Source organism: Phyllosticta capitalensis, assembly GCF_038381095.1.
Source record: "Phyllosticta capitalensis strain CBS 128856 chromosome Unknown BKA78scaffold_5, whole genome shotgun sequence".
NCBI classification, from domain to species: domain Eukaryota; kingdom Fungi; phylum Ascomycota; class Dothideomycetes; order Botryosphaeriales; family Phyllostictaceae; genus Phyllosticta; species Phyllosticta capitalensis.
The window spans coordinates 1,399,850-1,422,898 of NW_027117443.1; the positions used below are offsets into that span (position 1 = coordinate 1,399,850).

The 23,049-nt window shown below is 54.8% G+C and overlaps 9 protein-coding genes and 1 non-coding gene across 10 annotated transcripts; 4 read left to right on the forward strand and 6 right to left on the reverse strand.

Moving 5' to 3' along the window:
- The first annotated feature begins 106 nt into the window (after positions 1 to 106).
- On the forward strand, positions 107 to 2,076 carry BKA78DRAFT_136108 (diacylglycerol acyltransferase DGAT2). Its single transcript, XM_066882682.1, has 4 exons — positions 107 to 609; positions 660 to 700; positions 751 to 1,753; positions 1,805 to 2,076. The coding sequence occupies exons 1-4, from the start codon at positions 324 to 326 to the stop codon at positions 2,017 to 2,019; spliced, it is 1,545 nt and encodes a 514-aa protein (XP_066744386.1). The 5' UTR covers positions 107 to 323; the 3' UTR covers positions 2,020 to 2,076.
- Positions 2,077 to 3,099: 1,023 nt separating this feature from the next.
- On the reverse strand, positions 3,100 to 5,529 carry BKA78DRAFT_314426 (putative DSB repair complex subunit Ku70). Its single transcript, XM_066888467.1, has 4 exons — positions 5,400 to 5,529; positions 4,742 to 5,350; positions 3,551 to 4,696; positions 3,100 to 3,498 (listed from the first exon to the last, which is right to left on the reverse strand). Exons 1-4 carry the CDS (start codon positions 5,466 to 5,468, stop codon positions 3,391 to 3,393), a joined length of 1,932 nt encoding a protein of 643 aa, XP_066744387.1. The 5' UTR covers positions 5,469 to 5,529; the 3' UTR covers positions 3,100 to 3,390.
- A 518-nt stretch (positions 5,530 to 6,047) lies between these two features.
- Positions 6,048 to 6,132, reverse strand: BKA78DRAFT_t106. The gene has a single exon. It is a non-coding gene; the product is annotated as a tRNA-Gln (tRNA).
- A 747-nt stretch (positions 6,133 to 6,879) lies between these two features.
- On the forward strand, positions 6,880 to 8,837 carry BKA78DRAFT_314429 (FAD-linked oxidoreductase-like protein). The gene is made up of 2 exons (XM_066888468.1): positions 6,880 to 7,967; positions 8,020 to 8,837. The coding sequence occupies exons 1-2, from the start codon at positions 7,078 to 7,080 to the stop codon at positions 8,588 to 8,590; spliced, it is 1,461 nt and encodes a 486-aa protein (XP_066744388.1). The 5' UTR covers positions 6,880 to 7,077; the 3' UTR covers positions 8,591 to 8,837.
- A 328-nt stretch (positions 8,838 to 9,165) lies between these two features.
- On the forward strand, positions 9,166 to 10,336 carry BKA78DRAFT_136259 (cytochrome c-like domain-containing protein). The gene is made up of 3 exons (XM_066882683.1): positions 9,166 to 9,651; positions 10,006 to 10,100; positions 10,230 to 10,336. Exons 1-3 carry the CDS (start codon positions 9,343 to 9,345, stop codon positions 10,261 to 10,263), a joined length of 438 nt encoding a protein of 145 aa, XP_066744389.1. The 5' UTR covers positions 9,166 to 9,342; the 3' UTR covers positions 10,264 to 10,336.
- A 73-nt stretch (positions 10,337 to 10,409) lies between these two features.
- On the reverse strand, positions 10,410 to 10,959 carry BKA78DRAFT_352845 (uncharacterized protein; the record flags this gene model as incomplete). Its single annotated transcript, XM_066891432.1, has 2 exons — positions 10,410 to 10,845; positions 10,919 to 10,959. The coding sequence occupies 2 exons, from the start codon at positions 10,957 to 10,959 to the stop codon at positions 10,410 to 10,412; spliced, it is 477 nt and encodes a 158-aa protein (XP_066744390.1).
- A 631-nt stretch (positions 10,960 to 11,590) lies between these two features.
- BKA78DRAFT_331505 (Isochorismatase-like protein) lies at positions 11,591 to 12,527 on the reverse strand (the record flags this gene model as incomplete). The annotated part of the gene is made up of 5 exons (XM_066889882.1): positions 11,591 to 11,669; positions 11,719 to 11,985; positions 12,032 to 12,170; positions 12,280 to 12,365; positions 12,490 to 12,527. 5 exons carry the CDS (start codon positions 12,525 to 12,527, stop codon positions 11,591 to 11,593), a joined length of 609 nt encoding a protein of 202 aa, XP_066744391.1.
- A 1,426-nt stretch (positions 12,528 to 13,953) lies between these two features.
- On the forward strand, positions 13,954 to 15,531 carry BKA78DRAFT_250943 (uncharacterized protein; the record flags this gene model as incomplete). Its single annotated transcript, XM_066884616.1, has 4 exons — positions 13,954 to 14,482; positions 14,532 to 14,603; positions 14,656 to 14,874; positions 14,924 to 15,531. Coding segments are annotated over 4 exons (1,428 nt in total), but the record flags the coding sequence as incomplete, so codon positions are not given.
- A 1,972-nt stretch (positions 15,532 to 17,503) lies between these two features.
- Positions 17,504 to 18,082, reverse strand: BKA78DRAFT_136320 (uncharacterized protein). The gene has a single exon (XM_066882684.1). It carries the CDS (start codon positions 17,898 to 17,900, stop codon positions 17,571 to 17,573), a length of 330 nt encoding a protein of 109 aa, XP_066744393.1. The 5' UTR covers positions 17,901 to 18,082; the 3' UTR covers positions 17,504 to 17,570.
- A 2,873-nt stretch (positions 18,083 to 20,955) lies between these two features.
- BKA78DRAFT_314460 (putative Serine/threonine-protein phosphatase PP2A catalytic subunit) lies at positions 20,956 to 22,602 on the reverse strand. Its single transcript, XM_066888469.1, has 5 exons — positions 22,009 to 22,602; positions 21,902 to 21,943; positions 21,743 to 21,848; positions 21,160 to 21,693; positions 20,956 to 21,102 (listed from the first exon to the last, which is right to left on the reverse strand). The coding sequence occupies exons 1-5, from the start codon at positions 22,168 to 22,170 to the stop codon at positions 21,026 to 21,028; spliced, it is 921 nt and encodes a 306-aa protein (XP_066744394.1). The 5' UTR covers positions 22,171 to 22,602; the 3' UTR covers positions 20,956 to 21,025.
- Positions 22,603 to 23,049: the final 447 nt, after the last annotated feature.

Sequence of the window (23,049 nt, forward strand, 5' to 3'; positions counted from 1 at the left end):
GGGAGAAACGGACAGGGGCAGCGGCGGGCAGGACCGGGGACGGAACAGCGAGAGACAGGGACCAGGAGCATACCCTGGATGAGCTTCAGTCTCTCTCAACCATTCTCCGCTCTCCGCCTTGCCGCTGTCTGCACCGGAATGTCGCTCTAAAATGGCTGACTCCTTCAGCTGCATCACCACCTTCGCCTCTTCCTACGTCCACTAGTCAACCGTTGACTGCTTCACGGCCGACTATATAGCATCCGCCCGCTGGCTGCAGCAGTGCTCGACGCCCTCGCCACCTCCGTCACTCCTCGTTTCCGAGCTCCACTCAAGCTTCCCCAATGGCTTCGAGCGTCGAGACCGCCATTACTACCTCCACAGATATTCCCATCACCAATCCCGAAAAACAATACACCGACGCATCGCCCAACTCGAACGGCTCCGCCCATACTCAAACCAATGGCCACACCAACGGCGCTCCCAACGGCGCTGCCTCGCTGCCAACGGGCACCAAGTACAATCACGTCGTGGCCGTCCACCGCAAGGTGAGGGCATCGTGCCTTAGCCAGGACGCTGAAAAGCCTCCCAGCTTTGTAGGAATAAGAAATCTCATGATTCTTGTGCTACGTACGTCTTTCTCCCGACCCCTGGCGGAACCTCGCGCTGACCCTGACCAGTTGTTTCCAACCTGCGATTGATGATTGAAAACTTCCGCAAGGCAAGACGGACCATTCTGCCTCTTAACCCCAAGACTGACTCTTCATTCAGTATGGCGTGTTGATTTGTATCCGCTGCCATGACTACCGCCGACAAGACGTCCTGTACGGCTCCATCCTCTACTTTCTCGTGCCCTGCCACCTCTTCGTTGCCTACATAATTGAGCTGGTAGCTGCACAGCAAGCCAAGGGCGCCATAGCTCAGATCAAAAGGGCAGAATCCCCAGAGGACGTGGCCGCAAGAAGAGACAAGTTCCGGTCGACATGGGGTCTCGTTGCCTTTGCCCATGGCCTCAATGCCACATTGAACCTCATCATCGCTTCCACAGTCGTATACTACCATATTCATCATCCTGGGATTGGGACGATTTGCGAACTCCACGCCATCATTGTCTGGCTCAAGACATGCTCTTATGCTTTTACCAATCGCGACCTCCGCCACGCACTCCTTGACGATTCAGGCACTGCCCCCTTGCCCGAGCTGTACAGAAGCTGCCCATATCCTAAAAATATCTCCATAAGGAACCTCATGTACTTTTGGTGGGCGCCAACTCTGGTATATCAGCCCGTGTATCCCCGGACGGAGACGATTCGCTGGCCTTTTGTCTTCAAGCGCATCGCCGAAGCCATTGGTCTCAGCATTGTAATCTGGATCGCTTCGGCGCAATACGCTTCGCCTTTGCTCAAAAACTCGTTGGACAAGATTGCGACACTAGACATCATTTCCATCCTCGAGCGTATGCTCAAGTTGTCCACCATTTCCGTCTTTTGCTGGTTGGCAGGATTCATGGTTTTGTTCCACTCGTTCCTCAATGCCCTGGCCGAAATCATGCGCTTCGGTGACCGCGAATTCTATACCGACTGGTGGAATGCGCCCAGCATCCGGAGCTACTGGACCATGTGGAATAAGCCCGTCACGACGTTTATGCGACGGCACGTGTATCAACCGCTCGTCGGCCGCGGATGTCCAAAGTCACTGGCGCTGATGATGGTCTTTCTCTTCTCTGGTGCGCTCCACGAATTGCTTGTGGGCGTGCCCACTCACAACATAATTGGTAAGTTTGCTTTGTTGCCCGAAATCTGTTGATTTCGCTAATAATCACCAGGCGTCGCCTTTGCCGGCATGATGTTCCAAATCCCTCTTGTCATCTTGACCGACCCCTTGCAGCGCATCAAGGTTGTGAACGGCAAGGTCATAGGCAACCTCACCTTCTGGATCAGCTTCTGTCTGGTCGGCCAGCCACTGGCAGCCCTCGCCTACTTCTTCGCCTGGCAGGCCAAGTACGGCAGCGTGGGGAAACCGCTGCTGTGGCAGCAATAGGAAGACTTCTTCAACGGCATCTTCTTTACGCTGATCGCTGGTTCTGTCATTGGCGTCTTCTTGTTCATTACGATCAAAAGGTTTTGTAATTGTTGTTCTTGCGGAGTTCGGGGGTTAGGTGGGATGCTCCCTTGGAAGGCGTAGCTCGCTCTCCAATGATAGATATGGAGAAATGGAAAGCAAGCGGTGAGCTGGCAGGACTTCAAGCTTCTCGTGAGCACGTGTAGGAATCAGATCTGTCGCCAACGCCATGGCCATCCCTTTCACGCCCTTCATCAGAATCTTGTAGGGCACCTCTCTCTAACTGACAATGCCTCCACAAAACCAATCCCCTGCCACCAGCAACAGCACATCGCTACATTGATAGAGCAGCCGGCCATGCAGCTCACGCGTCCAAACAAGCTCCCGCCGCTGCAGCGCACGGGCTAGAACAAAAGTCAAAACTCCAACCTCCGCTCCCAGTTTTTGCGCTTGTTGGTTGCGACTTGCGAGCCGTTTCCTTCTGCGTTGCCCGTCCGTCTCTCCGTCCCGGTTCCCGTCCCGCCCCGTTGTCCCGCCCGCCGCCTGTCTATCCGTCTGTTGTCCACTTGTCTGAGAGCTCAACTAGGATTTTTCTGTCTGATGCGTCAACTATACGGTGTTACTAGGTTGGCAGGAATCATTAAGAAGAGCGTTCCAGTGTTCGAAAACAGGTAGTAGTAGCCAGTAGGATGGAAACAGTGAGTCGGGACGACGAGGACTTGTCGACGGGTTGCTCCATCTCGTTTTGCCAACTACAGTATTGAAGAAAATGACGAGTGGGGGAAAGGCAAAGGCGGAACACGTCTCCTTTCTCTCTCGGACTCATCGCCTGATTGTTTCGTTTTGCTGCGTCCGCTTGTTTGGTTTCAAATCCTGAACGCAAATGCCAGCGCCATCCAATGTCAGTCAAGGTCAGCCAGCAGCCGACGTGCATACAAGGTAGACATGCAGCAGTTCGTTCGTCTAGCGCACGTTGACCCGCGTGAGCGCCTCGTCATGTTTTCTCACTTCGCATGCGGGACGCGTATTTTTTGCGCGCTGTTTGTCAAATGGACACATGGGCGAAGAACTGGAAGGGGGTTTCGTGTTGTCAACATTTGTGTGAGGAAAGTTCGACTTGATGTCTTCCATCATGATCACGGGGCATGGTACAGCAAGGTACAAAATCTGGCATTGCTAGCCTAGCCAGCAGCCTGACTACGTTGCCATGAGCATTGAGCATGTATTCACCTCAGAGCGGTTGGCTCTTGAGGCTTCGTCGCTCATGATCGCAAAGACGCCTTGGACATTATCCATCCCTGACCGAAAAACGCCGCCGCCTCTCGACGCCCGAGACGCCCATGCCAACAATCACTTGTTCTCAAAGTACTCTTCAATCCTCTCGATGATTTCGGCCTTCTTCCCCGCAACAGTAAAGTGCTTCGAGTGCGCCCATTCCTTGAGTTTGGGGATTGTGAGCTGGAGAAAGTTAGTCTGACCCAGGAGACTATTCCACGACATGGCGACTTACCTTGTGCAGAGTTCCATTTTCCCATGCCTTCTTCATCTCCGCGTCGTCGACTGCACCACTCTGACTGCTGGTGCCATTTTCCTTCTTCACCTTCTTGGCTGGTGGCAGCTCCTCGTCCACCGACTTCCTCTTTGCTGATGAGTAATAACGATACTCTTCGTCGATGAGTTTGCCCCACTCGACAATTTGGTCACCCACACGCTTGTTGATCTGCCGGTGCCGGGGAACCGTCTTGTCTTCGGGCTGCTCCGGCAACTCATCCTCCAAGGCAATCGCCTGCAGAATGCGGTAGAACCACTGCAAGCTCGGGTTCGGGTATTTGTTGGGATCGTACTCGCCCTTGGGCAGGGTGAGGTTCTGGACAATCTCCCGCATGTGGTCAATGGTGTTGTCTGGAGCCCGCACCAGCGGTGTGTCAGGGATCTGGCGAATGTCATCGACGTACGGGAGGGTGATGACCCAGAGGCCTGGCGGGCGGATTTGCTCGTTCCTGTCGCCGAGCTTTTCGGCTCCTGGGATCAAGGCCGCAAGCGTGGGCACTGCGTTGCGGCGGGGAATGAACCACGCCAAACCGAACTTGTTGTCCTTGAGCAGCTTTTGCTGAAGCGCCGAAAAGGCGCGTGTCGACCCGACAAAGTCAGACTCGGAAGGGTAAATGAACGTAGGTGTGCGGAGGTTGGCCCAGTTGGGAAGGCAGGTCATTGGCTTGAAGCCGATAATGCGGATTACCGGATCGCCAAAGTAGCGAATCTTTTTGGTCTCCTCTTCGGTAAAGGCAATCGTCTCGCCACCAAATTTGTAAGCCTTTCGTATCTCTTCTTTCTTGACCTCACGGGCCGTGTCTTCGGCCACTCTGGAGGACGAACCCACTGCAATCTGCGGCTTCTCGCCATTGAGCCAGACGTAGCAGCTTCGCACTCTCTCCTGGCGTTTGATCGAAATGTAGCCTTTCACGCCCACCTTTAGACCCGGGCCGATTTCAAAAGGAAGACTGAAGAGTGCCCGACGAGGGACAGCTTTGGAATTGATGTTTGAAATGAGAGATTGAAGGAGGCTGATGCCGTCGCTTCTATCAACTGGCTGTGCCGCATTTGAAACGGGTGCCGGGGCATCATCATCGCCTAATGGCGCACGATAGACAATGTCCTGCTCAGATTAGTCAAGATCAGGGAGGCGAGGCGTGAGGCTCACGTCGTAGAACTTTGTCCTGTCGAATCCGCGCTCTGGGTGCGAGATGGGAAAGAGCTCAATAATGACACCCAAGTCATACAAGTCTTTTGCCCTCACTGCCGCAGCGGATCTTAAACTCTTGTCATCGGCGTGTGGGTCGTCGTTGTCTGTGACTAGAAACAGTCTTCTGGACAAGAAGTTGGGCGCCTTTGTCGTGAAGATTTGGTTTGCGCAAAATAGCACATTGGCCATTGATACTGGCTCTTCTGACTGCACGAGCAATTGCTGTGCTTCCTCCTCATCTTCGACGAGGTTCCTCAGTCTCTTGACATCAAGTGCCGCCGGAACCTCCAAGTCTGTCAACAGGTAGCAGTGTGGGTATGCCAATCCTCCATTGCCAGATGCATCATCTTGAAACTTTGATTCTTCAGTGCCAAATAGCAAGACCCCCATCATGTCGGTGGGATGCGAGATGATTCGCTGCTGCATAAGCTGGTAGGCGCATTTCAGAGCGGCAGAGGTGGGAGAGTCGCGATCGGCTTTCTTGGAATCGGACGGAGGAGGCTTCGTGGTCATGGATTTGCTGACGTCGATTGCAAACAAGACGGCATCTCTGACAGTCTTGTAGCCCTGTGGTTGCTGTGAGCGCGATTCGCGGGTTGTGCAAGAACTGACTTACCGTCTCGTCAACCTCCTCTTCCTCGTCCTCGTCCTCATCTTGCCTGAAGCGATCTTGCGGGTCTGCCATGGCTCTCCTTTGTCGGTTGGTGTGTCGGAGAGGACAGTGCGAGAGAAGCACCTCTGTCGCGAGGCGCGGACGTCATTCCGGGACGCGGAGGTGATCTCCAGGCAGCAGGCGCGACCGACGCGCTGTCACGTTTTTGGTTAGTCAGCATAGACCGAAATTTGTGAAGCATTCCAGTTTTGAAGCACACAAGCAGCTCTGCATCAAATCTGATATTCTTTCGCAGTACGAGAGCCAGCTGTGGTCGGGATATGAAAGAAATTAGAGGCCGAAACCATTTGGGGGCCCCAAGTTCTTCAGTCTGCAAACTCGTTCACAAGTCCGCGATGCTCCTCATCACTTCTCCCTCCCTAAATATCCAAGCCTGTCCATGACCTGATCCCCTTAGTGGGAGACCATAGCCGTATGAAACATTGCTATATTTGCCTTTGGGCAATCAATCGACATGTGTGGACATGGTTCTGGCTTCTTACTCCAGCACTGTGGAGCTACACGCTTCACAAAAAAGATCCCAACTTAAAACCACCTTCCTGACTCCCAAAAAAGCCTCTGAAAGGATTGTGGGCAAAAGATAATGTCAAAAGGTCCTACCCGGGATCGAACCGGGGTTATGAGAATATTCCGATGAGGTCAGAATCTCATGTGCTAGCCACTACACTATAGAACCGTAGAAGAACATGGGTCTTTACAAAATATAAACTACAATGCGAATCAGAAACCTTAGTAGTAGCTGTAGACGGCGCTAAACTCCTTCAAAGTGCACATTGAAGAAAGCAGACTGTCTGGCCTAATTTCTCAAGGCGGCAAATTCCCGGAATCGAAAAACCAGGGGTTGAAACGGCTTGTGGCGTTCTCAGGAGGATTGGTGGCTGTCGAGGCAACTCGATAGTCAGACTTGGCAGGTTGAGGAAACGACTGTCTGAGAGAACAAAGAATTGGAAACGATGTGTCAACTTGTCCAGAGCTGATCAGGATTTAGACTTCGGTGCAACAGACGATTGATATCATGAGGTGTGGCTGTTGGAAAGCGCACCGCCACAGGTCAGCCTGACTTCGGCTTTGTGCCTTCTGGATCTGTCGCTAGGCGTTTGAGCCGAGCTGAACACCGTCTTCGCAAGGAAGGAGGGCAGCAGGCCGGCGGCAGGTGGTACGACAAAAGGGGTTAGCGTATCGTGCAACCGAACTTGCATGAAGCCATTCATGGCCGGATGAAAACCACACCAAATCCGCGACCAGGAGGACATTCTTCACACAACGAGAATATCTTTGACAACTCCAAACTGGGCATTGGTAGAGACAGAAGATGGTGGGGTGCGCCTGGTGTTGGGGAGTGATTCCCCGCACGTGGAAGTACTCCGTTGTCGGATGAGCTTAATCTCAGGGCCGCCGCGAGTAGCCGAGCAGCCAGAGTCTCGGGTCGCCGTCCGTCGACTGCCACCAGAGCCAAAGAAAGATCAAACCTTGAGTACCTTCTATAAATCCCATCAGCCTTCCTCTCATCATGCCTGTTGTTGTGCAACGACAGCTCTGTTTCCCGGACCTCTGCGGCAATCCTGGTTGATATCTCGTTGTCCGCATCTGGTATATAACCACCACCTCGCTTATCGACGTCATGCTCGCCATCCGCAACACCCGTGCTCTATCAACAAAGGCACCGCTCATCCAACACCGGCTTCTTTTGGCTTCCTCTCGAGCAGTATGCGGTAGCAAGATCCAACATGCAGGATTCTCAAACAAGACTCCGGTGCAGACTGCGACGCACCCGCTCAAGTCGGCCGCTGTGCCAGTCGCTGGTTATCAATCCATGACTGCCACCACTCCTCCCGCGAGCCCTTCGTTCCAGCAGAACAACATCCTCGCAAAGCTACCAACTCCTGCACTCCTCCGGAATCTCCTCATTCAAAACATTTCCGCCATTCCCCCGGTTCTCTCCTTCTTCCTCTTCTTCCTGAAGCGCTACTCCAACTTCATCACCAAGACTCCTGTGCTGCGTCACGCGCTCCACTACTTCTTCTACGTTCACTACTGCGCCGGTGCTACCAAGTCGGAGATTGCACGCACCGTCGAGGGGCTGCGGAAGTTGGGCTACAAGGGTGTCATCCTCAACTATGCCAAGGAGGTCGAGATGCCCGGTCTCTCAGTGACCTCTGGCGCTGAAAAGGCAGCTCAGGCACAAGCACTGCACGAGCAACAGGTGGGCCAATGGCTTGACGGAACTGTCAAGGGTATTGCCTATGCACCGGCCGGCGACTATGTTGCCATCAAGTTCTCCGGTGCCGGCACCAGGGTTGTCGAGATGCTGGAGCACAACCACGTCAAGCCCGACGACATCTTTGCCGATGCTCTCGAAAAGGTCTGCGAGGCTGCTCGTCAAAAGGGAGTCAAGATTCTCGTGGATGCTGAGCACCAATGCCAGCAGGCAGCCATTGACCGGTGGACCATGGACATGATGGAGAAGTACAACAAGGGGGACAATGTTGTCATCTTCAATACTTACCAAATGTAAGCCAACCCCTCCAATTGGGGCCGTATCGTTTGTTTAACGTCAAAACAGGTACCTCAAGGCCTCTCCTAGAGTCATGTCCCAACATCTTGCCACGGCTGAATCCCGCAACTTCAACTTTGGAGCCAAGATCGTCCGCGGAGCATACCTCGGATCCGACCCTCGCGATGCCATCCACGACACCAAGGCCGACACCGACGCTGCCTTCGACGCGGCTGCCGAGAAGCTCGCAACCTACCACACGGCCAACCCGCGACCAGCAATCAAGGTCAGCACCGTCATTGGCTCCCACAACGCGACCTCGATCCGCAAGATTCGGGCGCTGCGCCAGCACCAGGCGAGCGCAGGACAACCGGTGGCCGAGGTCGTCTTCAGTCAGCTCATGGGAATGGCGGACGAGCTATCGCTGTCTCTGACGGAGGCTGACCCGGAGGCTGGCTTTGTCAAGGGTGACTGCGGCGTCTACAAGTACGTCACCTGGGGTACGATGCAGGAGTGCATCATGTATCTGGCGCGTCGCGCTGAGGAGAACCGCGATGCCGTGGCCTGCGCCCGCGACTCGCGCTCCCTCTTCTGGAATGAGTTGAAGAGGAGGTGGACCCCTTTCGCAAAGAGTTCTTAATTGCGCGACACGGCCCTTGTTTGATTAACGTCTATACGGTTTAGAAAGGACTATTAAGCGGCGGGTTTCCATCTTTACACGGCGGGATTCAAAATTATTGGAGCGATGCTATGGGTACAGGAAAGCGATGAGTCTAGCACGGAGTTTGGGGTTTGGTTTACTGTTACTTGCATATCGGTTGCGACTGCATATTCCGGGCGTTAAATATTTAAGAAGACCACCAATGGCAAGACAAGATTATCAAGCAACCTGCTTTGCGCTCTGGAATCTTTGCGTGCTGCGAGGATGACCGATCTTTCATCTTCCCACCATGATGCAGGCCAAGTCGTGCCCCGAATGCTTGCTCCAATGATGTGCCGTCGAATCAGGACGACAAAGCAGCTCTTCCCAGACGTCATCCATGCCCCTCCACACCAAGGAAAATATCTTATATTCTGCAACTCACACACACCACCGCCCTTGCCATGAATTCTATTGCACTCTCTCCATTCCCTACCACCTCGCCCGACTCGTAACCTGACGTGGTGTGATGGTCAGTCTGCCCCCGCAGGCACCTCCGCTCCCCGCAAAGTATAAGGCGACGGAGTAGGACCTCTCCCCCATTCCTTGCGTCTTGTATTCCAAACTCGACGTCCACGACCTTCCCGCGCGTGATAATCCTCATCCTGCCACCCACGCGACCACGACGGACTTGTCGCGAATAGGCCAAGTCGACCATCCACCCACCCTACTACGCCTCAATTCACGCGCCCATGGAATCACCCATCGAGCAAACGCCGACCCTCTCTCCCCTCACGCCCCCAGCTCCCCCTTCAACTGCCTCATCCGCTCCATCTCGACCCCTCACGCCCGGCGACGCGCGCCGCGGCGCCGCGCTCTTCGCCTCGGTGTGCGCGCACTGCCACAACGTCGAGGCGGGGCAGCCGCACAAGTTTGGCCCGACGCTCGACGGGGTCTACGGCACGCGCGCGGGGCGCATACCAGGCAGTAGGCCAAGCGAGGCCATGAAGAGGACGGGTGAGGAGGGGGGAAGGGGCGTGGTTTGGGGGACGGATACGTTGGTAGGTTGCCGTTGTCGTCGTTGTGTGTGTTTTGCGGTCTCGCAGCTGTGGCCTTTTTTTTTCTTTTCTTTTTTCACCTTCAGAAATCAATTTTTCTCTCTCCTGTCATGGGAGCAAGATGGCATGAGAGGGGACTGGAGAAAAGAGAAGAAAGAGAAGGATAAGGGCTCCTCGTGGCGCACGGAGAGCTCCCTCTTAGGTCGCATTTCAGTATTTCTTTCTTTCCTCTTTTCTTTGTCCATCCAGACTGTCTGCCTCCGCCCAGTCCGTCCGTCCGCCCGGCATCCCCAAAAGCAACGAAAAAGAGCGTGCTCCTGCCGATTGCTGATTGCTGATTGCTGCGCCACCTCACAGGTTGCCTACTTGGCAGACTGTCGGGGCTACGTGCCGGGGTCCAAGAAGCCGTTCAAGGGGGTCGAGAGCGAGAGGGACAGAGTCGACATTGTGGCGTGAGTACAAACCACCTGCCTTGGCGGATAATGGGAGGCGCTGGGTGGCTTTCCGGCCCCCGCGTCCTGTCTGGGTCTCGTGTCTTTTGTGTCTGTTCTGCAGTGAGCTGATCATGTATGTGTTGTTAGGTTCTTGCAGGAAAAAGCGTCGTCGGCGAAGTAGATGATGCCAATAATGATGACGATTGACTGCTGTGTGTATAGGTATGCGGCCATGCTTCTTCATTTCATAATAATGCTTTTTTCGTCATTCAATGCGCTTCGATCTGCTCGTGCCATAGTCTTCGTCACCTGCCATGCACATGTCTCTTAAGCCGTCACAAAGTCATAGCCAACCTTGGCAGCCATGCCCATGAGCCCAATCTGCAGGAGACTCGCCCACGCACCCATCAGCCTGCCCTTGCCGCTCTCCTTGTCCTTGCGAGTGTATCCCGTGGCGTACAGAACGCGGCCGACGCCCCACAGCGCGCCCATGACGCTTGCCGCAACGGGGAACTTGAGGCCGGCCACGAACAGTGAGACGAGGAACGGGGTGTGGTTCTCCATGAAGTTGTAGTGGGCGCGCTGGGCGCAGTTGAAGAGGTACAGCGCCTTCTTCTTGTTGGCGTCGGCCGTCGCGGCAATCTGCTCGTCCGTGGCGTACTGCGTAGGGTAGTTGACGCCGGCCGCCTTGCGGAAGGGCGACACGCGGAAGGCGTGCCAGGTGCTCAGGAAGAGGGAGCCCGTGGCCGTGAGCAGGACGTAGCTGTTGGCGCACCCCGTCAGTTAGACGTCGCCGACTGATGGTGGCTGAGGAGCCCAGGTTGGACAATGCTTACCCGTACTCCTGGGGAATGTCAACTGTCAAGAGCGGCGCCATTGTGATTGTCTGCGGGTGATTTTGGTAGTAGAGAAGAGTGTTTAGATGGGCAGATGTTTTTTCAATGGTTTAGTCTTGGGCAATTGGACCGTATATATGTATCCGTAGTAGTTCGGGGAAGATGTTCGGCTCTATTCTCCACGTTTCGAACGCGGCTGCCTTGTAGGCGGGAGGCAGCACGGCCGGCCGCTTTGTGTCTCCTAGCTCTCGACCCTAATGTGTAAGCAAGCCGGACGAATTCCCGCGCCGGATGGAGCCAAGATCCGAGCCGGCCAGGCCATAGTGCGAGACGCTGCGCGTGTCTGGGGAATAAAAAGGACGGTCAAGACACGGCGACGAGTGTGGGTGAGACTGGTGGAGTGTTGTGAGAGAAAGCAGACAGACTCGCGGAGACGGCGCATGAGCTGCACGCCATCCGACGTGACAAGCTTTGCGGCTCGATCTCCCGCTGTCCGTTGGCCCCTCGGTTCCCTGTCCCATCGCCCCAGTGGGGTCCCCAGAAACAGCCAGGAACAAACCAACGACGAAGCATTACTATTTCAAGGGTACGTAGTCTAAATACACCAGCTAGCACGTCGTCTGCCAACTGTCCAAACACGTCAGGCCATGGCTTCACTCTGAGATTGTCGCCTCAGATCTTGCACAGCGCCTCGAGCGTCTGCGAGGTGCTCTCCTTTGTCTCTTTGACCAACTTGGCGATTTCTTTGAACCTGCTCGAGCGTCAGTGCGGAGCCAATCTCAACCATCGTCTGTTCATACTCGGCGATGCCGGCGTCGCCCATGCATTCGTAGAGGAAGCTCTCGCTCGTCGTGACCGTAGCCCCCTCGGCCCTCAGTCTGGCCAAAGCAACAGGGACTTCTTCCTTATTGCAGCTAGAGACTCCATCAGCAAGCACGTAGACCTTGTGGCCATGGCGCAACAGGTCGAGCGTAGTCTGCGTGACACAAATGTGCGCTTCAATGCCAGTGATGATTACTGCTGGTTTGGAGGCAGACTGGGCAAAGAAGGACATGATTTCCGGAGTACTAATGGGTCAGCCATGACCAGGTCAAAGCAAAGGCTCAGCCCTACCACATGGAGAACATGGTCTTATCAGCATGGATCTTTGTTGCAAAGCCGCCAGCGACGTCGAGACGAAGCTCCGAGCAAGTCTCACCAAGGCGAGCACGATTCTGCGTGGTGGCAAAGACGGGGATGTCAAGAATCTGGCCTGCAGTCTCATCGTCACTACTGGGGAATGGTGAGAGGGCCGGAAAGTGGACGGGTTGATCCATGGGCCACGTTCCACCAGGAGAAACGAGTGAACAGGGACGGTTTACTAGCTCTCAGCATCTTTTGCGCCGTCGCGATGATCCTGGGATATTCATGGATGGCAGGGCGGAATTTCTCCTGCAAGTCGCAGATGCTGACATGGCGGCCCCAGAGTCAGCGGCGGCGGGGGAGAGAGAGAGAGCCAACACATACAACAAGGCTGTATTTCCTAGATGGGACAAGAAGCGATTAGCACGTGGAGACTGGAGTAAGAGGACGACTCACTCAGCCTGCGGAGCGGAGCAGAGGCAACCATGGCGATGAAGAGGAGAGGAGGTTGGAGAAATAATGTCTGGGGTGAGCTTGAGGACTGGGAAGTAGCCGTTGGCGGTCGCTGCCGCCTCCGTACCTTTTCCTTGGTGCTTGGCTCGTGTCCTGGGTCCCAGAATAGCTTCACGTGCGGAGAGGAGAGGGAGGGGAGTGAAACTCGTCAGAGGTGTGGTTGCTTTCTCGTCGTCGACCTGAGGCTTCAGCTGCTTTGTGGCACCGACGCCATTGATTGCTTCCTTTCAAGGCTTTTGCCGTCTAGTGTAGTGTACATGTGGGCAAAGGCGGGCGGGGCCCAGCGTCACCAGAGTCACCGACGATGCACTGCACTTCACTGGGTACCAAGTTAGATACATGACGCTGCCCTGACAGACCCTCAGCGCACCCTTGGTTTTTTCAGTCCTGCACCGTCAGGCTCTCTGCGCCTTTTCTACGTGTAACTTGTTGCTCCCGTAATTCCGGCTTTGGTCTGCACTGACTGCCCGCAACGACTTAGCGAGCGCTGCGCAACTCGTGTGCATTACGACTATCAAACCCATCCATCCCTCACCACCTCTGCCCGCATATCCTCCTCCCCCTCTTCCACCCCCCGAAGCCCTGCTCGCCACTCCAGAGCCTCGACTTGTCCGCTGCTGTCTTCCTCTTCTCCCTCCACCTCTTCCACCTACCATTTCACCCGAACGAGTTGTGCGCACTCTGCCCGCGCTCGTTTCAGCCGCCGTGTGCTGCCACCGTCCTCTGTACGCTCCTCCGCCCATTCAGCAGGGGCAAGCGGCTCCAGAGCGTCTCGTCGACCCTCCACCCGTCTTCCACACCCCTTCATTCGCTCCGACCACCATCGCGCGCCTCTGACAATTCTCCGTCCGCTGCTGTGGCCCGACTGTTCTCCGCCTCGCGACCGCCGGTACGCAATTCCTCCGCTGTCGTCGACCTGCCCTCGCCCTCCCCACCGCTCCTCCACCTCGCATACGGGCGACCGACTTCCGTTTATGGGCGAATACAAGAATACTGAAGCAGACCCAGGCCATCTCTACCGTATCTTGGATACTCGAGACCATCTCTTCACGCGCCGGGTAAACTCAGGTCATTCCCTGCCGCTGCATCAACTCACTTCGGCACCGCATCCGCTGCTCGTCTCGCCGCCTGCGCAGTCACATTTATTGGACTACCGCAACGCGAACCGGCCTGTCCACTCCAGCGACGTCTTCTCCAATCCTCTTCGTCCGCTCCCTCCTCCCGCCATCACCGTGTCTCAAGAACAGCAACCCGGCCCTTCGGCTTCGGGGCCAACGCACAATACCAACAAAGCCTTCGCAAAATCCACCAAGCCGCCACAACAACTCGATGGGAATAACGTTGCCGCGGAGCGTGATACGAGCGATAAATCGCAGGTGACGTCCGACACCGCAACAAACATGTCGAGTAGGGGTGTCGAGGGGGTCAAGTCGACCCTTCCCCCTCGCCCGCCAATGACCTCGCACCATTCAAACTCCGTCCCATCGACCCCACACCAACATGCGCGCGACCTCACGTTTCGCTCGAGAAGTCCTTCGCCAAATGGTGTCTTGGGAAACCACTCGCCCCGATCCGTCTCGAGCGAGGCCAACGGGCCCCTTCCATCGTTGCGAAAACAACCATACAAGTGCAAGTACGAGACTGGAATCGCCTTTGGGCGGCGCCGCATACCGTACGAAAACTCCGACATGCTTGAGAAGGCTGCGGTGCCACCCAAGGCCTGCCTCAATCCTGAAGAGGATGAGAAGCTCAGTGGCGACATGAGGGAATTGTACGACCGATTATTGCCGTCTGGCGAAAGCCAGGATAGGCGGCGTAGGCTTGTAGAAAAGCTCAGCCGTATTCTTCACAGCGAGTGGCCAGGGAATGAGTTCAAGGTCCACGTCTTCGGCTCCTCTGGCAACCTGCTGTGTACCACTGAGTCTGACGGTACGTATTCCAGGCAGTGACTGAAACATCGGCTGACCATTGTGCACAGTTGACATATGCATTCAAACTCCCATGCGGAAACTGGAGAGTGTACATATGCTGGCAGAGGCGCTTGCAAAACGTAGGTTGGGAATGGTCCTATGACGCAATCAGACCTGCTAATCATGGCTCAGACGGTATGAGCAAGGTGGTTTGCGTTGCATCTGCAAAGGTTCCGATCGTAAAGGTGTGGGATCCAGAGCTCGAGCTGGCCTGTGACATGAATGTCAACAATACTCTTGCGCTGGAGAACACCCGTATGATCAAGACCTACGTCCAGATCGACGAGCGCGTCCGCCCGCTCACAATGATCATCAAGCATTGGACCAAGCGGCGAATATTGAACGATGCTGGTATGTCTTACAAAACGCGCTCCGTTACCTCGTGCTTACCTTTGCGCAGCCCTGGGTGGAACCCTCAGCTCATACACCTGGATTTGTACCGTGTTGAATTTCCTTCAAACAAGAGATCCTCCGATCCTACCCTCGCTCCACATGATGCCTTTCGAGAAACACCCGACAGAGACTGGCGAGGAGTCTGGATTCTTTGATGATCTGGAGCAAGTCCGCGGCTTCGGGAATGCCAACAAGGAATCCTTGGGTCAGCTTTTGTTTCACTTTTTTCGCCTGTATGGACACGAGTTTGAGTACGAGGAGGATGTCATCTCCGTCCGGCAAGGGAGGGTGTTGACAAGAAAAGAAAAAGGCTGGGAGCTCAATGGTGGATCAAAAGAGGGTCGCTACCGATTATGTGTCGAGGAGCCGTTCAACACCTCCAGGAACCTTGGAAACTCGGCTGACGACTACGCATTTCGCGGCATCCATTTGGAAATTCGCCAGGCGTTTGATTACCTTGCAGACGGTGGCCAGCTTGACAAGGCATGCGAGCAATACGTGTATCCGAAAGAGGAGAGGACAATATTTCAGAAGCCTCCACCAGCGCCCAAACCTACCTTGACCCACAGCACGTCCCCGTCTCGGCGACCGGGACGCAACGGGGGCGGTGGACGTGGTGGAAGGCATCATTACAGCCAAAGAAATGGCCAGGGAGACCGAAGAGCGTCAGGAGCACCATCCTACACCAACGGTCTACCTTTTCTCAGCCCTCCGCTGACTGGAGCTGCGCCGGATTATTTTGCTGCAACCACGGGGGCGTCTTTACACGAGCAGCTCTACAAGCAGTACCAAATGCTGGAAATGCAGCAGCACACCTTGAAGGCGCAGCTCTTTGCGCAAGCCCAAGCTCGAGCGGCACACGCGCATGTCATGGCGCAAGCGCAGGCTCAAGCCAGGAATGGTTCAAGCCACGGATCTCCACCACGACCCCAGTACGCAACGATGCACGCAACGACGCGGGACCCGAACGATCCACCCGCAACAGCGCCCATCATGCCTCCTGGATACATTTACGCATATCCTCCCTACGACCATTCGCAGCAAATGGCTCAGATGAACTCTCAGGAGGGTGTCAGGACAAATCCGTCCTCGCCTTCGCTTCCGCTGAGCGTTCCGAATGTGCGGCGCGGGGTACATCGCGCATCTGTCGAGGAGAGCTCTGCGAACAGTGCTGTTCGATCTCATTCGCAGCCGGCGAGACCGGACCAAAATGGTGGTTTCTTAATACCTAACTACCCTCCGATTCCAGGATACCCTCCTCACATCATGGCGTATCCGCTCGCGCGGTCCTCTCAAGATCATCAGCATCCTCGGCCCCAACCTGTGGACGTTCCAGCCCAGGCTCAGGGCCTAGGTGTCGTTCGTGAACCTGCGCAGAACGGCTCTCCAAAGGAATATCTTGGCTACTTCATGAGCGAATCCCCCCAATTCCGCTCACACCCGCTTCATGACTATTCGGTCTCTCAGATCCCGACATTCCAGGAATTGGCTCAGCGTCGAAAAAGGATGTCCCAGGATTCCGAGGCCCAGCGGCCATCAAATTCTTTGCAAGTGTCCCGCTCACCTTCTCCCCCTCGCGAGAGAAATCACGCCAGAAGCACGTCGACGGGTCTTCGCGGTACAACAGCGACATCCGGCCCGCTACCTCAAGTCGACAGGTCCGCAACAGCGCAGCCGCCTCCTGCTGATTCCGGGCCTGTAATTGTCAACGGCTCCTACCGTGCATCGAAGGAAAACAGGAATCCTGCTGATAGCATGGATTCAAGTGCATTCACCGACAGAGATTCAATCTCGTCGAATGGAGTTGCTCAGCGTCCAGATGAGCCGTTCCCAATGGAGATGCCGATTCAAGAACAACAGTTTCAACTCTACGCAAACGAAGTTATGAAACGCCATCTCTCTCGCGAGAAAGACGCGCCGAATGGTGATCTGTCTGGCAACAGCTCTCACGGCGTGATGGGGGGCTACACATCTGCAGGTCCTGCAGTGTCAACGGCGCCAGCAACGAATGGAGACGGCGAGTACCACTCCCCTGGAAGCGTGTCACCCAAAGGTCAGCCAATCCCCCCTTGGCGTGTCAAGCATACAAACGGTGTCACGCCGATGGATCCATTCACGCTTGCTCCCCACGTCGTCCACTCATCGGCTCTTCCAATGCTTTCGCCAGTCCAAGAAACGCGGACGCCTTCACCAGCAACCAGCCGGACAGTGACTTCGACAGCCACGAACGGTGTAGGAGCTGGCGGCGAATACATCGCCGCGAATGCGGAAACCGTTCCCCCACATCCCCGCTATAGTCCTCCGGTTCCACAGCTGTCCAAGCACGCGCATCAGTCCAAGAAGGACAGCCCCGCAGTGAACGGCAAAGGCGCCCACAAAGGTAACTCGGGAGGAAATGCCTCGGGCTGGCAAAAGAGCGGTGGCGGCAAGAAGGGAGGACGCAAGCGTGCCAAGTCGAATGCCAGCAAGTCTGGTGGAGAACCTCCTCCCGCGAACGAGGCCGAGCGAAAAGGCGGCTAAGTCTTTTTGGGTTGGAAGTCATTAGTCATCCCACTATGACTTCCATCCCACGATCAAATGCCTGGCAAATGCTGGAATCATACTGTCGGCAGTTATCTGGATTGAATATGCCGCATTGTTGGAGCAAGTGAAGCTTAGATGCTTGTGGACATTTTGTGCGTGCCTGCACAAAGACCTTGGATCGACACAGATTCAGCACTTGACCAGAAGCCGGTAGTCATGGAAGTTAGGACGGTGCTCGCACCGCGCAGGTCCCTTCGCGCCGTGGGTGATCTCCAGCCAAGGCTGTAGGTGAGAGGAAGCAAGTTTCGACAGGCGGCAGCTTGAAGGCGCATTGAGGCGATAAAGAACAAGCGCCGTGATGGACCCTTGGAGCATGTGGAATGGAGAAAGAAAAGCCAGAAGGCGAGACAAAAAATTTTGAGGAGATCAAAGCATTGGCGAAAGGGTGTGGCATTTACCATGGTCGTTACAAGGGCAGGAAAAACGACTTGATTGATTGCACAAAAAAGGGAAAAGAGAGGATCAAAACTCACACAGCATTAGAGGCCCGACACACACACGAAAAAATCTAAAAAAGTTTTACAAGAGCAGAGACCGCAGGCACGCAGCCGCCAGCAGCAGCATTGCGGCAAATGCGGCACACATTCACGGACGTATGGCAAAGTTTTAGAGATGCTTTACGATCGATGCGACATTCATCACGGCAGCCAGTCAGTCAGTTGCATGCATGCATTTGGTCCTCTCGCGGGACATTTTTCTTGAAAGTCTTTTTTCCTTGGACAAAGAGACGAGCAGCGTAACGGGAGGATGGATTGAATCGGACGATGGCGGCCCGGTTGGAATACTTGACGAGAGACTCTTTCAACCAAACCACCTACGCGCCCGGATCTTGCTCATCCTCCAACACGTTGCTGACGAGGAACCATCATGATACGAATAAGATTGAGATACCAGCCAGCCAGCCTTGTTTTTGTCTGTGCTTTTTCCCTTTTCCAATTTCAAAGGTCCCTTTTTTTTTCTCAAACTTTTGGAGTCAATCATGGTGCCTTGTCTTTTTACTGCTTCTCTGTTCGATGATCCCCTGTCTCCATCTCGTGTGTTATTCTTTTTACAACTGTTGTTTTTTCTTGTCTCTGGAAAGCTTTGCGAGCAGGCAAGCAAAATGTGCATCGAGGCATTAGTACCCCTAAACCTTTTGTCCCAGGTTCCTTGTTCATTCGGTTGGCATTCATCAATCACATTTGCAGGGCGCGTGCATGTTTTAGGTACGGTATGGAGGAGCACCTACGGATGACATCGAATAGTCGGGTCTGCTGATTGATTTGATTTGATTGATTGATTGATTGATTGGGCTGGAAATGTCGCTTCTGCTTTTTCTTTCTGTCGAGCAAACAAGGAAGGAATGAAGGGTCTGGCTCTCCTGCTCCTTCCTCTTCGATATGGGTGGCAGGACTGGAAGGATGAGCGGCCGAAAAGGAAGGTCCAGCTGGCGGACCGACGGACCGACGGCTCGACGGACTGGACGGTTGAGGAAGGAAGGACGGACGGAGGGAAGATGGATTTATGGATGGATGCACACACATGTACAGAAGCACGAAAAAAAAGATAGGAGGATAAATGGGATATGGGCATGGTTCGAGGATTCCATCCGTCCGCCAATGGACGATTATTGGACTGGAAGGTGCACATATCCATGTATCCAAACCACCTATTGTTACTTACCTACCTTATCCTCCAAAAGCCGACATCAGTAATCGATATGGAGCAAATACAGCAACAATAAAATAGCCGGGCGGCGAGGCGCTCGCGGCATGGACATAGCAGGTGCTACTTTTGGTAGATGACATGATTGACAGATTCTTCGTCATTGATGCCACCGTTGGATGCTTTCCACAGAGAGAACTCTGGGGCCCCTTTCTCCCACCATCATCTCACACAGCCTTCGCTTCTCATCTCGCCATGCCACTGGGGTTGTGAGCCTGTCTTGCTTTCGCCTCTTTTTACCATTCCTCCTCGCCCCATCTTCGTCCACGACCTCATCCTTTCGATGCCTCAAGGGGTTTTCCAAGAGCTTCCCAGCCGGCTTGCCTCCCCTTCTACGCCGCGAGAACACTGTCTTGGCCACCGAACTGTTGTCTGGCACCGCGCACAGGAGACGCGGCAGCACGCAAAAGAATGGCGAACGAGGGAAAATCGACTTGGAAGCCCGCACTGATCCGTCCTCGCAGGGTCACATGGTTAATGAAGATTTGAAAAATTTTTAGAGCAAAACTCGCGTCTTTGCCTCAGCCCTCTCTCGCGCAATCGAGCAAGCGCCAGGTACATAGGTGCAAGTAGACCGACCACATGAGCATTGCGTGCTTTTTTTTTTTTTTTTCTTTTACGTGGACACGATGGCCGCCGCTAGGACAAATCGTATCGCATACTACTGCTACTGTACATGGCTAGAGGCCAAAAGTAAAAGGAGGATGGATGGATGCTACATAACGAAGCATGTCCGCGTTCCTGGGTACATCAGACCAGACGTGACAGAATCTCGACAAGACTGCTTTTGGGAAGACGTCCGTACCCATTCAAGAGAGAGCGTGCGGACATTCGTCTCGTAGGTAGGTAGGAGCCATATTTGGAGCCATATTTCTACGCCACACCACCCAGCACATGGTCTCGACTAGGAGTAAAAGCCACAAGTGTGCGGCGAAACGCGAGCGATGGAGAAGGAAGGCAGATCGACGACGGCATCATTGCGCCCACGTGGGCGACCGCGTGCTTTTCGACTCGAGTCCACGTTGCTTTCTTTTGCCGATTCTCGCAAATCGACTCGAAAAGGGACGAACGGACGAACCAAACCACCCCCACAGCAGCCACTCAGCAAAGGCAATGATCGGCGCAAAAAGGCATCTCGCATTAACCGCTCTATCGTATCGTACGCTGGTCGCTAGCTACACACACACGTCCACGCTACCCGCTCGCTCTCGCTGCTGCCATTGGTCATTGTTGTTTGGTTGTTGGAAAGGGGTGAAGAAAGAAAAGGTTTTCAAAAAAAGGGTAAGAGTAGTAGTAGGGGGGTTGTCGGGTTGGTTTTGGTCGTTTGGCAATCACACCACCCGCGCGATATGCGTACTCATGCTCCTAGGTCGTGCTGTCGTGCATTTACCATTTGCCATTGTCCGGGGATGATGATGGTGTGTCGTCGTTTGTAGTAGTCCAGGGGTTGCCATGCCAAAAATTAAAAACAACAAAAACACGCAGCAAGAAGAGGCGGTCGGGTCCCCAAAAACGCAGCAGAAGAAACGCTCTTCAAATGTCTCTTCTTCCACTGATCCCAGGTCTCTCTGAGCAAAAAAGGAAGAGTGTGAATATAGTCGTGACAGACATGGATGCGCTGCTCCTGAACGCCCGCCTGGCCCGCCTGGCCCTCCCTTTTAGATCTTTTTCGCACCCCCATATTCTTTCGGGTACAAGGCGCTTAAAGGAAGTAGTCCGGTGTCCTGCGAGAGACCATGGGCTCGCCGGCCCTCGGGCATGGGTCGAACTGAAGGCTTCGGAGTTGTCAGCTCAAGTTGCGCATTTCGTCCGCCGCTGGTACTTACAAAGTGTACTTCAGATGCTCGTCAATCTCCATTATGGCGGCCTGGTTACCACACCTGTAACAGTAGTTGGGCGCTGTTCGCACGAGTTAGCAAATGTTCGTCGCCTAAAGGTAAAGTGGATCCTTCGTACCAGAGAAGATGGTCACCACGTTGCGGTCCTGAGACCAGTTGTAACCCTCCATGACCAGCTGATGTGCGCGCGCGACCAGGTTCAAGCCGTTGTTGTGGTTGAACGCCTCGGAAATGTCTTGGCCAAAAGTGTAACCAGCACCTCTGGGGGAAATTCCCCATCCGCACCTGTCGTCGGGGTCCGACCAGAGCAGATCGCACATGGGACCCTCGTGGGGCACCTCCTGTATCCTGTCCAAAGCGCGAATGTTGTCAAGAGTGTCAATGCTGGGGGAGAGACCGCCGTGGAGACAGAAGATCTGGCCGTCGATGAGGGCGGTAAGGGGAAGGTAGTCGAAAAGGTCGGTGAAGTACTTCCAGACGTTGGCGTTGCCGTATTTGCGCAGGCACTCGTCGTAGAAGCCGTAGACTTGGGTGATCTGGCGCGATTCGTGGTTGCCGCGCAGGATGGTAATGCGTTGAGGGTAGCGAATCTTCAGGGCAACAAGGAGGGTCACAGTCTCGACGGAAAAGTAGCCACGGTCGACATAGTCACCTGCGCAGGTCAGTGTGCGACCGGATGCAGAGGACAGATGACGGCTTACCCATGAAGAGGTAGTTGGTGTCAGGGTTTGGTCCGCCAATCTTGAAGAGCTCCATCAAGTCATGGAACTGGCCGTGAATGTCACCACAAACCGTGACGGGACATTTCTAAAGACCAGTGAGCGGCGGCCGTGGCCGAATGAAGCAAATTGAGCACATACCACAGGCTGCACGTTGGACTCGTCTTGAAGCACCTCCCGGGCCTGGATCGCCGCTCGTCAGCTCTTGCCCACAAGCTCCGTCAACAACAGCGGCTCAAGGTGCCTACCTTTTCGCAGAGCCTCTGTACATCTTCCTCCTTCAGCTGCTTGCAGGCCATCAAGTTCTCAATCCAGCCGTCTAGCGTCGGGACGACCAAGGGCTCGGTCTTGATCGAGGACAACTGACTCGGCTCGGGCAGCTTGCCCACGTCCTCCATGTTGGTGTCCATGGCTGCGGATCTAATGTGTATCTCTGGGGGATGCGAAGGTCTTTGAGATGGAGTGGCGCGGGGCTGCAAGTATCCAGGCCCCGGATTGGGAAGAAATGACGTTCAGGTCGAGGGACGGAGAGGCGAGAGGGGCACGTGGGGGCGCGAGGTAGGTCAGGGAGACGAGATCAGGGCGTCGGTCGGAGAAGAGTGATCAAGGTACTCTGGCGCAGGATGGCGGGGGTATCTCGTTGCAGGTGGAGGAGAAGGGACAAGACTGGAGTGTGGGCGGCTTGACGACGTGTGGAGGTACCTGGTAGGCGCTGGTCGGCCTCAGTAAGGCCTTGGAGGGCGGAAATCATGCCAAGACACCGCCCAAAGCCCGCAACAATCGTTTTTCCGACAGCTGCCTCTCCCCAGGTGCTCTCTTGTTTATTCCAAGACAAGACACTCTCTTCTACGCTGACACCTGTCGCAACCAGCTTCCCGTCGCTTCCTTCTGCCGTCATCAATCATCTCGCTGAGCACTCAAAGCCCACGAGCCAATCTGAATCCGGGCCCGCCCATACCTCCGCCCACAGCAGCACGCCCATTGCATCGTATGCTGCATCGCGACTGAATCCTCCTCATCAGCCCAAAAGCTTCACCCTTCGCCGTGTCCTCGGCCTCGTCGGTCTATTCGGTCTTATCGCTCCAGAGTGAGAAATCCGTTTTACAATCACCGAGGTCGTCGCTAGAAGTGGGATAAGCCGCAGTTCCGACTTCGGTCGGCAAATGCCTCTCGTGCTGCCTGCCTTGCTATGACGAATGAGGCCATCGTTGCCTACCAAACACATGTATAAGACCAAGTACTGATCCAGCAGACTTCTTTCTGCGTCCAAACCAACTCTGCAATTCTGA